Source organism: Schistocerca gregaria, chromosome X, assembly GCF_023897955.1.
Source record: "Schistocerca gregaria isolate iqSchGreg1 chromosome X, iqSchGreg1.2, whole genome shotgun sequence".
NCBI classification, from domain to species: Eukaryota; Metazoa; Arthropoda; class Insecta; order Orthoptera; family Acrididae; genus Schistocerca; species Schistocerca gregaria.
In genome coordinates this window covers 765,529,982-765,544,999 of record NC_064931.1, presented here as the reverse complement: position 1 = coordinate 765,544,999, position 15,018 = coordinate 765,529,982, and the positions used below count along the sequence as shown (strand labels likewise).

General features: G+C 41.1%; 1 protein-coding gene across 1 annotated transcript in view; it reads left to right on the top strand.

Annotated features, from left to right (window-relative positions):
* Nucleotides 1-15,018, top strand: part of LOC126298404 (gamma-aminobutyric acid type B receptor subunit 2) — a 1,564,981-nt gene that overhangs the window by 1,333,112 nt on the left and 216,851 nt on the right. Inside the window, exons 7-9 of the mRNA XM_049989720.1 lie at nt 4,846-5,079; nt 11,036-11,096; nt 12,826-13,060. Coding sequence (XP_049845677.1) covers nt 4,846-5,079; nt 11,036-11,096; nt 12,826-13,060 — 530 coding nt within the window. The remainder of the gene's footprint in view (nt 1-4,845; nt 5,080-11,035; nt 11,097-12,825; nt 13,061-15,018) is intronic.

Sequence of the window (15,018 nt, the reverse complement as noted above, 5' to 3'; positions counted from 1 at the left end):
TTTTCTTGAAGAATAAATAACTCGGCAATGACATTGGTAAGTTCTGTCTTTGTTCGTGGACCGTTTATAATTAAACAAAAATACTTCTTTCATACACCATCAACGTACTGTATTGAGTTGGAGCTTTCTGCACAGTCTTGTGCACATACACGAACCTACCCAAATCTTCGAGTGAGAAGCATACAGTGTACCCTGCAACATTATTGCTTTATTGTGATAATATAAGTGTGTATTATTTCGTGTAGATAGTACTGTGAAGCTAATTCTCGCAATGTCAGGTAAGCACAGCACATGAGACTTCATCAATCCCCCGCCCGTGGAACCATCTCTGGCTTCAGGCATTATGCCGCTTCATCCTACATCCTACATAGGAAAAAGAACGTTCAGAGCAAATCATCTTACAGCGTTGACAGATTTTTTAAATGTTTGTTATAAAATATGTAAGTAATGAATAAATAAGCATTTGCCTATCTAAAACTCCTACCCCATGAATCAACAGCCAAATCACGCTTAAATAATTTTTTCCCTGTGTACTACTATGATCTACATCTACATCCATACTCCGCAATCCACCTGACGGTGTGTGGAGGAGGGTACCTTGAGTACCTCCATCGGTTTTCCCTTCTATTCCAGTCTCGTATTGTTCGTGGAAAGGAAGATTGTCGGTATGCCTCTGTGTGGGCTCTTATCTCTCTGATTATATTCTCTTGGTCTTTTAGCGAAATATGCGTAGGAGAGGGCAATATACTGCTTGACTCCTCGGTGACGGTATGTTCTCGAAACTTCGACAAAAGCCCGTACCCAGCGTCTCTCTTGCAGAGTCTTCCACAGGAGTTTATCTAATTTCTCCGTAACGCTTTCGCAATTACTAAATGATCCTGTAACTAATCGTGCTGCTCTCCGTTGGATCTTCTCTATCTCTTCTATCAACCCTATCTGGTACGGATTCCACACCGGTAAGCAGTATTCAAGCAATGGGCGAATAAGTGCACTGTAAACTACTTCCTTTGTTTACGGACTGCATTTGCCTTAAGATTCTTCCAATGAATATCAGTCTGGCATATACTTCACCGACGATTAATTTTATATGGTCATTCCATTTTTAGATCACTCCTAATGCCTACTCCCAGATAATTTATGACATTAACTGCTTCCAATTGTTGACCTGCTATATTGTAGCAAAATGATAAAGGATCTATGTATTCACCGCACACTACACTTGCCTATATTGAGGTTGAATTTCCATTCCCTGCACCATGCGTCAATTCGTTGCAGATCCTCTTGCAAAAAAAATGACTCTGAGCACTATGGGACTAAACTGCTGTGGTCATCAGTTCCCTAGAACTTAGATCTACTTAAACCTAACTAACCTAAGGACATCACACACATCCATGCCCGAGGCGGGATTCGAACCTGCGACAGTAGCGGTCGCACGGTTCCAGACTGTAGCGCCTAGAACCGCTCGGCCACTCCGGCCGGCAGATCCTCTTGCATTTCAGTACAACTTTCCATTGTTACAACCTCTCGATATACTACAGCATCATACGCAAAAAGCCTCAATGAACTTCCGATGTTATCCACAAGGTCATTTATGTGTATTGTGAATAGCAAAGGTCCTACGACACTCCCCTGGGCACACCTGAAATCACTCTTACTTCGGAAGACTTATCTCCATTGAGAATGACATGCTGCGTTCTGTTATTTAGGAACTCTTCGATCCAATCACACAATTGGTCTGATAGTCCATATGCTCTTACTTTGTTCATTGAACGACTGTGGGGAACTGTATCGAACGCCTTGCGGAAGTCAAGAAACACGGCATCTACCTGGGAACCCGTGTCTATGGCACTCTGAGTCTCGTGGACGACTAACGTGGGCTATGTTTCACAGGATCGTCTTTTTCGAAAGCCATGCTGATTCCTACAGAGTAGTCTCCAGAAAAGTCATTGTACTCGAACACAATATGTGTTCCAAAATTCTACAACTGATCGACGTTAGAGATATAGGTCCATAGTTCTGCACATCTGTTCGACGTCCCTTCTTGAAAACGGGGATGACCTGTGCCCTTTTCCAATCTTTTGGAACGCTGCGCTCTCCTAGAGACCTACGGTACACCATTTCAAGAAGGTGGGCAAGTTCCTTCGCGTACTCTGTGTAAAATTGACCTGTTATCCAATCAAGTCCAGCGGCCTTTCCTCTTTCAAGCGATTTTAATTGTTTTTCTATCCCTCTGTCATCTGTTTCGATATCTACCATTTTGTCATCTGTGCGACAATCTGGAGAAGGAGCTACAGTGCAGTCTTTCTCTGCGAAACAGCTTTGGAAAAAGACATTTAGTATTTCGGCCTTTAGTCTGCCATCCTCTCTTTGAGTACCATTTTGATCACAGAGTGTCTGGACATTTTGTTTTCTCCACCTACCGCTTTGACATAAGACCAAAATTTCTTAGGATTTTCTGCCAAGTCAGTTTATAGAACTTTACTTTCGAATTCATTGAACGCTTCCCACAAAACCCTCCTCACACTACATTTCCTTCCTGTAATTTTTCTTTGTCTGCAAGGATTTGGCTATGTTTATGTTTGCTGTGAAGTTTCCTTTGCTTCCGTAGCACTTTTTCTAAGTCGGTTGTTGTACCACGGTGGCTCTTTTCCATCTCTTACGATCCTGTTAGGCACATACTCATCTAATGAATATTGTACGATGGTTTGGAACTTTGTTCACTGTTCCTCAACATTATCTATACTTGAGATAAAACATTTGTCTTGAGCCGTCACGTACTCTGAAATCTGCATTTTGTCACTTTTGCTTAACAGAAAAATCTTCCTACCTTTTTTAATATTTCTATTTACGGCTGAAATCACCGATGCTGTAACCGCTTTCGGGTCTGTTTGTCATCAGAAGGTCTAATATGTTATCGCCACAAGTTGGTTCTCTGTTTAACTGCTCAGGTAGTTTTCAGATAATGCCCTTAAAAAAAATTTCACTGGATTATTTGTACCTGCCACCCGTTATAAACGTTTGAGTCTCCCAGTCTATATCTGGTAAATTAAAATCTCCACCTAGAACTATAACATGGTCAGGAAATCTACTCGAAATATTTTCCAAATTTTCCTTCAAGTGTTCTGCCACAACAGCTGCTGAGCCAGGGGGCCTATAGAGACATCCAATTACCATGTTTCAGCCTGCTTTAACCGTGACCTTCACCCAAATTATTTCACATTTCGGATTTCCGTTAATTTCCTTCGATACTATTGCACTTTTTATCGCTATAAACACGCCTCCCCCTTCACTGTCCACCCTGTTTCTGCGGTATACATTCCAATCTAAGCTTAGAATTTCATTACTGTTTACATCTGGCTTCAGCCAACTTTCCGTCCTTAGTACTATGTGGGCATTGTGACCGTTTATTAATGAGAGCAGTTCTGGGACCTTTCTAAAGACGCTCCTGCAGTTTACTATTACCACATTAATATTGTCATTCCTTATTGCGTTTTTCCTACAGCTACCTCAGCTACCTTGTCGCGTCTCAGGAGGCGTCTCGTCGGGCCTAGGGAGGAAAATCTCTAACCTAAAAAACCCACATGTGCACTCCACCCGTACTCCGCTACCCTTGTAGCCGCTTCCTGCGTGTAGTGCACGCCTGACCTATTCAGGGGGACCCTACATTTCTCCACCCGATAACGCAGGTCGAGAAATTTGCACCCCAGATCTCCGCAGAATCGTCTGAGCCTCTGGTTTAAGCCTTCTACTCGGCTCCAAACCAGAGGACCGCGATCGGTTCTGCGGACGACACTGCAAATAGTTAGCTCAGATTCCAACCCGCGAGCGAGGCTTTCCGCCTTCACCAACTCCGCCAGCCGCCTGTATGAACTGAGGATGACCTCTGAACCCAGACGGCAGGAGTCATTGGCACCAACATGAGCAACAATTTGCAGTCGGGTGCACCCAGTGCTCTCTATCGCTGCCGGAAGGGCTTCCTCCGCATCTCGGATGAGACCCCCCAGTAGGCAGACAGAGTGAACACTGGCCTTCTTCCCCGACCTTTCCGTCATTTCCCTAAGGGGCTCCATCACTCACCTAACATTGGAGCTCCCAATCACTAACAACCCCCCCCCCCCCCCCCCCCCCCCCCCCCCCCGTGTGACTGCTCGGACCTTGCTGAAGGAGCGGCCACATGTCCACTCACAGGCACAGCGGGCAATGCCTCACGGCCAGCCTCCACATTGACACTCCGAGGCAGCAGCCTGAAGACGGCTGGCCGCGGCCATCAACACGTTCAGCTGTTCGCGAACAGTGGCCAGCTCCTCCTGCGTCCGTTCACAGCATCCAGACATCCTATCCATCCTAAGAGGTCAACAATTTACTGTAGAGAGTTAAGCAATCAAGTTTTAACTAGACTGCTAATTCACTAAGGGCGACTGATAGCTGACTAAACTGTGGTTACTAGACACTTCTTGTTTGAAATCATGAAAATAAGCACTACCTGTCTCTGGACTGTATTCAAAACAAACACCAAATCTATGGAACACTATTACTAGTACTCGAAAATTAAAGCTTCCTAAAAGCAAAAACACACGGAAAAAGAAGTGACAAGTAACAAAAACACAGTTAATACTTAAATTTACGTAGCTTGCTGCACAGGAGATGTGAAGTAGACGGCAGTTTGAATTTTGTAATACACAAATTTATCACAGTAATAAATGCGTCTGGACCTCACTGAATAAACAACATTAGAGAAAGATGTCTAACTTTTAATTATGATTTATTTATTGCAAGTTTGTTACAGAAACCATGCTGGCGGAAACAAGCGAGATGTCTTTGCTCTTTTGCTTTTTTTTTTAACAGACAGCAGAAGAGTACCAGATGGAGTACGACTCTCGGCGAGGCAACGAGTACTCTCGCTTCCACGGCTACACGTACGACGGCGTGTGGGCGGTGGCGCTGGCCATCCAGCACGTAGCTCACCGCATCCGGCACTTCCGCAAGAACCAGACCGTTGTCGACTTCCGTTACCGAGACCCACTCTGGGAGCAGCTCTTCCTCGAAGCTCTTCGCAACACCAGCTTCGAAGGCGTTACAGTTAGTCCACAACATTTATCCACTAGCAATAAGAGTTTCTGACCGTGATTACAAGCTATCTATTCAGGCGCACTTTAAGCTAATTTTGTCGTCAACTTCTTTGTTTTAAAACAAACAGAATTAATGCCAAACTCAAAACGTAATTAAGCTATAAAAACACAGTGCCTTCCTTCGCAAGATTCTGCTGGATATTTTATGTCTGTCACAGAAATGTAAACATAGTTTCCCATTCATTTACTTATTCATCCATTTGCTTTGCCTGATCAAATTAGGGCCATGAGCCCTTTGTGACACTAATCAGACACCTCATAAAACCTCTGCTAACATAAAATATGCAATCAGATGTTGATTAACACAAAACCAACAACAATGTAAGTATAGTACAATACTGGGTGCTTTCAAATGTTGTGTATAAGACAAATATTACACTATGAAAATGTGTAAATGATATTAGCTATCAGCTAGGTTAAAGTTAGGGAATAACCATTATGATGATCATGATGATGATAATATGGTAATAATTGTGTATTAGGACTGTGGAATTTGGCAGCAGTAATCATAAAGAGCGTACATAAAAAAGGATTAAAGGAAACATAAGCGGTGAGGGAAGAAAGAAGACTGGTGATATGGGTTTCTTAAGACTAATTATTTCTATTCAAGTATTCTTCTATGGTACAAAAGAGGTTATTAACGAGAAACAACATTAATTTATATTTGAAAACAATTCTGTTGTTTGCCAGATATTCCATTTCCTAGGGCAGATAATCAAAGAGTTTCAAAGCTGAGTACTGCACACCTTTGTGTACCAAAATTAAATTCCCTATAGGAAAGTGCACGTCATCTGTCCTCCTAATACTGTATTGGTGAATATCTTTCTTATTCTTAGACTGCAATGGATTGTTAATAACAAATTTCTAGAGTGGGTAAATGTTCTGTCAGGCTGTCGTTAATATTCCGAACTGTTTAAACAGAGCCTGCAAGGTGTACGTGTGTTAACTTCACATATAACTCTAGTTGCTTACTTTGTAGCAGTGAATGCTTTTAGCCTAAGTGAGGAGTCACCCCAAAATATTATCCCTCATGATATTTGTGGTGTCACCGCCAGACACCACACTTCCTAGGTGGTAGCCTTTAAATCGGCCGTGGTCCGGTAGTATACGTCGGACCCGCGTGTCGCCACTATCAGTGATTGCAGACCGAGCGCCGCCACACGGCAGGTCTAGAGAGACTTCCTAGCACTCGCCCCAGTTGTACAGCCGACTTTGCTAGCGATGGTTCACTGACTTCTACGCTCTCATTTGCCGAGACGATAGTTAGCATACCCTTCAGCTACGTTATTTGCTACGACCTAGCAAGGCGCCAGTATCCGTACTATTGAGATTGTGAATCAGGTACCATAAAGAGCGACGTTCGTCATTAATGGATTAAAGTTAAGTATTCCACCAGCTACGTCTGTTTTTCTCAATTCTAATTCCCTTGTCATGTTCCAGACCTCACGCCAGGCTGCGTGAGCTAAAACGCGTGCATTTCGGCCTCCTTTAACCATACGGTTGGCTCACCTGCCAACCACAACAGTATTAGTAAATGAAAATATGCAAAACGTCTTAACTTCCTGTTTTTATTACCCTACAGTTGACAATTATTCTTATGGCAAAAGAAGCTGAACCTAATTGTCTTAGCAAGCCACCAAATGTTTTATGTTTGTCAATTTAAGTTTTCATTAATATGCAGTACCAAAAACTTGGAACTTCCTACATTGTTTATCATTTCTTTTTTTTTGGTCGGACTCTACATTGATAGTAAATGGGTAATCTTTTGACATAAGAAAATTAGTTGGACTGTCGTTCTTTTTCGCAGTTTGAAGCTAGTCATTTTGTGCAAAACCTGTCAATAACCTTAACAAAAACATCATTTACTATTTTCCCATGGATTCTTTATTGATCTCCTTGACAATAATCATTGTCTCATCTGGAGAGTGGCAATTTCATCAGTTTTATATTACAACTGAATCTGAATTTCTCCTTATCGCAAAATATAATAGCAAGAAATGTTCACAAGGTACCATTTTTTTCTTAATCATGTAACATAGTGGTCTGACCTAATGACTTATACTGTGAGAAGTATAGGACAATTTAATGCTTTACAGAAAACACTAAACAGTCCAATTAGCTAACGCAATATTTCTTATTTGATAATTTTGTACAGGAGTGATTGTTGAAGTATGATTTTGGAAAAATAGATACTTAAATTGCTTTTGATAGTTGCAGAGGCCGTGGACTAATTGTCCAGAGTTTTGACAGTTTGTAATAATTTTCTAAGTCTAAAGAGAAAGGTATATGACAGTCTTTGAACATAACTGACTCTCCTAATTTATTAACTGTTATTCAGAGTTATGACAAACAGGCCGTTAACGTCTACTCCTATAAATACACTCCTGGAAATGGAAAAAAGAACACATTGACACCGGTGTGTGAGACCTACCACACTTGCTCCGGACACTGCGAGAGGGCTGTACAAGCAATGATCACACGCACGGCACAGCGGACACACCAGGAACCGCGGTGTGGGCCGTCGAATGGCGCTAGCTGCGCAGCATTTGTGCACCGCCGCCGTCAGTGTCAGCCAGTTTGCCGTGGCATACGGAGCTCCATCGCAGTCTTTAATACTGCTAGCATGCCGCGACAGCGTGGACGTGAACCGTATGTGCAGTTGACGGACTTTGAGCGAGGGCGTATAGTGGGCATGCGGGAGGCCGGGTGGACGTACCGCCGAATTGATCAATACGTGGGGCGTGAGGTCTCCACAGTACATCGATGTTGTCGCCAGTGGTTGGCGGAAGGTGCACGTGCCCGTCGACCTGGGACCGGACCGCAGCGACACACGGATGCACGCCAAGACCGTAGGATCCTACGCAGTGCCGTAGGGGACCGCACCGCCACTTCCCAGCAAATTAGGGACACTGTTGCTCCTGGGGTATCGGCGAGGGCCATTCGCAACCGTCTCCATGAAGCTGGGCTACGGTCCCGCACACCGTTAGGCCGTCTTCCGCTCACGCCCCAACATCGTGCAGCCCGCCTCCAGTGGTGTCGCGACAGGCGTGAATGGAGGGACGAATGGAGACGTGTCGTCTTCAGCGATGAGAGTCGCTTCTGCCTTGGTGCCAATGATGGTCGTATGCGTGTTTGGCGCCGTGCAGGTGAGCGCCACAATCAGGACTGCATACGACCGAGGCACACAGGGCCAACACCCGGCATCATGGTGTGGGGAGCGATCTCCTACACTGGCCGTACACCTCTGGTGATCGTCGAGGGGACACTGAATAGTGCACGGTACATCCAAACCGTCATCGAACCCATCGTTCTACCATTCCTAGACCGGCAAGGGAACTTGCTGTTCCAACAGGACAATGCACGTCCGCATGTATCCCGTGCCACCCAACGTGCTCTAGAAGGTGTAAGTCAACTACCCTGGCCAGCAGGATCTCCGGATCTGTCCCCCATTGAGCATGTTTGGGACTGGATGAAGCGTCGTCTCAGGCGGTCTGCACGTCCAGCACGAACGCTGGTCCAACTGAGGCGCCAGGTGGAAATGGCATGGCAAGGCGTTCCACAGGACTACATCCAGCATCTCTACGATCGTCTCCATGGGAGAATAGCACCCTGCATTGCTGCGAAAGGTGGATATACACTGTACTAGTGCCGACATTGTGCATGCTCTGTTGCCTGTGTCTATGTGCCTGTGGTTCTGTCAGTGTGATCATGTGATGTATCTGACCCCAGGAATGTGTCAATAAAGTTTCCCCTTCCTGGGACAGTGAATTCACGGTGTTCTTATTTCAATTTGCAGGAGTGTAGTACCATGTTCGCAAGCGGAGAACTTCTGCATATAAGTGTTTGGGAGATAGCGAGGAACATAAAGCAGCATTGGTAATATTTATCAAGTTACTGAAACGGGGACTGCTCTTGAAAGGTAGAAAATTAGATATGTTTGTAAGAAATAGAAGACGAACTCTCAAACGAATTGTGAAGGATTAACTACAAAGTATACCAAAATCACCATTAAATATCTGAAAACAAATTGTCACACAAATAATGAATTAATTAATCGTTGTATATGGGGAAAAGAGGCAGGAAATAGTAATAATAACAACAATAACAGTAATAATTATGATAATAGATGAAAGGTACTGTCCACTGACGACAAGGATGCACATGATAGTAATATGGCAGCAAACTGGTTGTGCATTGTGATGTACTTTAGAGCAGAATAGTACACGACATTCTCAAAACATGTTCATGAAAGCAATTACGTCAACATTGTAGCTGCGACTCACTTCATACTATCCATGGGATAAAAGAATGTTAAGTCGTCTCTCCTTTTCAGCATACAAATACATCCAGTATAATACTGGTCAAGCTCTTCGCTTAGACATTCATGCTTCAGTAGCTCCTTTGTGAATAGTTTTTCAATTCTATTACCGTGTGTGCAACTACAGAAATGCATCTTTTCGTCATGACATTATTTTGTTAAAACATATCCAGTGGTATGGTTATCTCTTCAGTTTCTTGTTTCCAGTGATTGCATAATGCCTGCATGTTCATTTCACTAGAAATTTCCTTTTCACACAAGTGCTGCAAGTCATAATGAAAATGAGAGCCCATAAACGGTGAATAACCAAACTCAACACAATTAGACTCACAATGAAGTCAACTAATAAGGCAATATTTTCAGATGGTCGTTAATTTAGACCATAGGCAGCTGCAGGGTAGTGGGGAGCGGGGAACGAACGTTTCTCTAGTATCTACCATCCATCTCAGGCAGCCTCCTGCGCTGGCTAATCTACGAATAATAAAGATGTACATATTTCTTTTATTATATTATTAAAAGCTATCCATAGACTGGTTCAAAGCCCGTAGGATTTTTAATAGCCTTGCATATTCCTTTTCGAAATACGAAAAAGTGGTTTTGGTTAACTGGACTACTGAAAATCTTTCTTTTGAAGTAAAAGTGTAAGTATGTTCTTACTGTTATTGTGGTACTAAATTAGATGACAGATTTGCAGCCTGGGGTTAAGCAATTCATTCTTCATTTAAGGCATGGAAGTAAAATGATATCACCTACTGTTAGCTCCAAATTTTAGAGGGCCTTAACCCCCTATCAAGGACGAGGTCATTAGACCACAAAAGTGGTAAATTTGATGCAGATCCAGAAGGAAAGAACATTTAGTAAAGACGTAGTTTTAAGGGAAATAATAGAATCTAAATTTCCATCTGTAATTATTTATCCAAAAATAAAACTTGCAAATCTTATTCAGGAAAGGCGATTATAATGTTCAGTGTATGGTACCTTCTTTTCAGAAACATACATCAAAATTTCCAAATATAATAATAAAAGACGAATGCTTACAAAATTCTATCTTTTCATGGACATTTAACAAATGAAAACACAAGAAAGAGAAGTAAAATGAATTTTTCTGACCGCCTTTAGCTATACCTCTATTAACGAGATTTTGCAAACTCTTTCAAGTCATAAATATGAAGATGAATTAAAGAGAAATAATAGACTATTCTTATCTATTTTTGGTGTATTAGATTACTATATTGAAGGTCAGCTGTTAAAATATCACTTATAACAACAATTATATGACTGAAAATAATACGAGACCGAAAAAGTACCTTTGATTCAAATACATTATTCTAAGGCTTATATATTGCACATTTCAAAGAGTATCTATGATTGATAAATTGCCTGAGAGACTTTACAGTGTTGCATGTGGAAACAATAGCTTCAATGTGGCAGAACACAATGAACTGCACTGGATGATTTATTATACAGATATTGTAAAATATGTGTTTCATTCATACTCACATAGAATGTTCATAACAACAAATTAACACAGATGATTATCAGCCTTCAAAGTGGTTTTCGTTACTAGAAGTTTCATTTTATTTTGCAGGGACCTGTCAGATTCTATCACAACGAAAGGAAGGCCAATATATTGCTCAAACAATTTCAAAGTAAGTTCATGAATGAACCATACATCTTACATATCTCTGATTAATAACTTTATGGGGTTCTTAATTTTTCATTTTTGCTCTTAAATGTTTTTATCTCTTGTAGTTTATATGTATTAACTGAAATAAACTTGATGTGGAGAGTTAGTAGTGTGAAATGTTGGCTTAAGGTATCTGACAAGCGAAGTTTGATTAAAATATAGTGTTAATTCATTTTTGCGTTACCTTACTGTGTACATTTACAAATAAGTTTTCGCAATATTGTGGTTTCGCTTTAGGCTGCTATTTATCACACTACTCTCGTTTTTATGCGCCAATATCCATATGCAGTATGTCCTTCGTCAATCTGGCCAGGATAGCTTTAACAGAACATTGTTCTAGACTTATACAGTAAACCAAAATATGTAATAGTATTTTAAGCAACATCTTCTCTATCCGTCTATATTGTTCCCATGCTCTTCACTCATCCCAAATGCAACTCAGAATAAGAGTTGCCTTCTTCATATTCATTTCTAATGGGTTCTTGACCTGCATCGTAAGCAATTCAGCATTACAGTACATTATTTATTTTGATAATTACGATTATGTCATTTGTAGAGTTGTAATGAACATATAAGCTTTAAAAAAGACAATTGTGTAATAATGATAAAACAGATTTCGGTTAGTATTATTGTGAGACAACATATTTTTCCATATTTCGAAGTTTTAAGCATTGAAAAGTCTAATATAGCATGTTTTTATAAAATTATACCCACAATCTCCACTTTCTAATATATGTATCATCCATCATAATTATTATGAAAGTGGTCCATTGATATAGTCATCTTCTTTGTTCACTGTTATCAGAGGAAGTACAGTTATTTTCCACCTCTCATTTTATTCCCTCAGTAATGTACAAATAACATTCATTCATTACTTTTGCTTTATCCCTTGATTAATAATTATTTAACTAACTGTCTCACACGTGCTAGGAAATGTTAACCCACCTGAAGAGTTGCATGCATTAGCACGCCACTAGCAGGTTTCGGTTAGGTGCGCCTGGCCTAGGTCGAAACTGCCCAACGGATTAACAATGAAGGCCAGTGTGGTGGCCAGCCTGTATGTAGCTTCTAGCCAGATTATTACATACAAATAGGTGAATACTAAATTGGTACACAAGTTTTGCCTCAATTAAACGATTCACAAACATTTATAAAACATTTTCACACTTTCCATGACATAAATATAGATGCAGACAATTGGAGTACACAAATTCCGATAGTGGGGAGAGGGTTGGGGGAAGGCGAGAAAGGGGCAGTTACAGGAAGGACATGCAGTCACCATCTACTGCTAACACTGCCAAATTCAGTCATTAACGTGCTTATCATCTGAAGATACAGGATAAAGACCAGGAAAAAGAATGACATAATAGATAATGTGCAGTTTGATTAACATGACGAAGACTAAGCTCATCACAACAGTTACTTAGCTTTTAAGATTGTTTTATAAAAATAACTGTCATGTCTTTTCTGATTTTGCTACCTCATTAACCTCTTTGTCAATCCCGAAACAAATCTATGAATTACGACAGCTGCTAGGCTAACTAATAACTCGCTGTTCTGCTCTGGGTATACGTTAACAATTTTTATCATTATATAACCGGAGACCCATTACAAAAAATAAAATGTAGGAGTACGCCTGTGGTTGCTTTATCGTCCCAACGGAGAAAAAAGCTGTTTTATTTGTTTTTCAGATGGATCGGAAGTAAAAGTTGGTGAGTTCAATGGCGTCACCGAACAGTTAGACTTAACAAGGGGGCATCCAATAAAATGGCATGGCAAGTACCCTCCGAAAGATCGGACAGTTCAGATCTTTGAACATTCACATGTGAACATTACTATCTATTCTCTGCTGGCGTCAGCGTCCTCCATAGGTATTGTAATGGCCATTACATTCCTGGCCATTAACATCACTTATAGAAATCAGAGGTACGTACAGTTTACATTATGTTAACTATTACTGGATGGTTTTGGTTACTTCAGGATGTGAACTTTCAGGATTTATGTAATGCATGTTAGTATCGAGTAGTATGGCTGTGTTATAGTTGTAGTCTTCAGTGCGAAGATTGGTTTCATGCAGCTCTCCATGCAACTCAATCCTGTGCAAGCCTCTTTGTCTCCAAGTAACCACTGAAACCTACATCCATTCTATTTGCTTATTGCATTCATCTCTTGGTCTCTCTCCACCATGTTAATCCCATCCATTTCCTTCCAGTACTAAACTGGTGGTTCATTGATGTCTCAGAATGTATCCTGTCGACCGTTCCCTTCTTTTAATCAAGCAGTACCATAAATTTCTTCTCTCCCAATTCTTTTCAGTACTTCCTCATTAGTTACGTGATCTATCCATCTAAACTTCAGCATTCTTCCGTAGCGCCATATTTCGAAATCTTCAATTCTCTTCTTGTCTGAACTGTTTATCGTCCACGTTCCACTTCCATACAGGACTACATTCTAGACAATACCTTCAGAAAAGGCGCCCTAACACTTAAATCTCTATTCGATGTTAACAAATTTCTCTTCTTCAGAAACGTTTTTCTTGCCATTGCCAGTCAACACTTTATATCCTCTCTAATTTGGCTGTAGTAAGTTATCTTACTGCCCAAATAGAAAGTTTCATCTACACTTTTAGTGTCTCATTTCTTAATCTAATTCCCTCAGCATCTCCAGGTTTAATTTAGTTACATTACTTTACTCTTACTTTGTTTTTGTTGATATTCATGTTATAACTTCCTTTGGAGACACTGTCAATTCCCTTCTACTGCGCTTACAAGCCCCTTCACAAAAATTCAGTATAATCAGCAAACATCAAAATTTTTATTTCTTCTCTCTGAACTGTAACTCCTTCTCCAGATTTTTCTATGATTTCCTTTACAGCTTGCCCAATGTACAGTTTGAATACCAGCGTGCGTAGGCTACAAACCCGTCTCGCTCCTTACTCAACCATTCTTCACTTTCATGGTTTCGTATAACTGCCTTCTAGTTTCTATACAAATTGTAAATAACCTTTGGCTCCCTGTGTTTTACCTCTGGTACCTTCAGAATTTCAAAGGTTAACCTGCGTCTACAAATATTACAAGCGTAGGTTTGCGTTTCTTTAACTTATCTTCTAAGATAAGTCGTAGAGTCAGTATTGCCTCAGATATTCCTAAATTTCTCTGTAATCCAAACTGATCTTCCCCGAGGTCGGCTTCTACCAGGTTTTCCATTCTTCTCTAAACAATTCGTGTCAGTGTTTTGCAACCATGATTTATTAAACGAATAGTTCGGTAACGTTCACATCTATCAGCACCTGCTTTCTTTGGAGCTGGAATTGTTACATCCTCTTGAAGTCTGAGGGTATTCCGCCTGTCTCACACATCTTGCACTCCAAGTGGAATAGTTTTATTATAGCCGGTTGCCCCAATGATATCAGTAGTTCTGCTGGAATGTTGTCTACTCTAGAGGCCTTGTTTCTACGCAGCGCCTTCAGTGATCTACCAGACTCTGCTTACAGTTTCATATCAAATGGTTCAAATGGCTCTGAGCACTATGGGACATAACTACGGAGGTCATCAGAGCCCTAGAACTTAGAACTACTTAAACCTAACTAACCTAAGAACATCACACATATCCTTGCCCGAGGCAGGATTCGAACCTGCTACCGTTGCGGTCGGGTAGTTCCAGACTATAGCGCCTAGAACCGCTCGGCCACTCCGGCCGGTTAGTATCATATCTCATCGTCATCTATGTCTTGTTCTCCTGTTATAATATTGCCTTCAAATTCATTTCCCTTGTACAGGCCTTTTATATGTTCCTTCCACCTCTGGATTTTCCCTTCTTTGCTTAGTATTTCATCTGAGCTCTTGATATTCGTACAGCCGTTTCTCTTTTATCCGAAGGCCTCT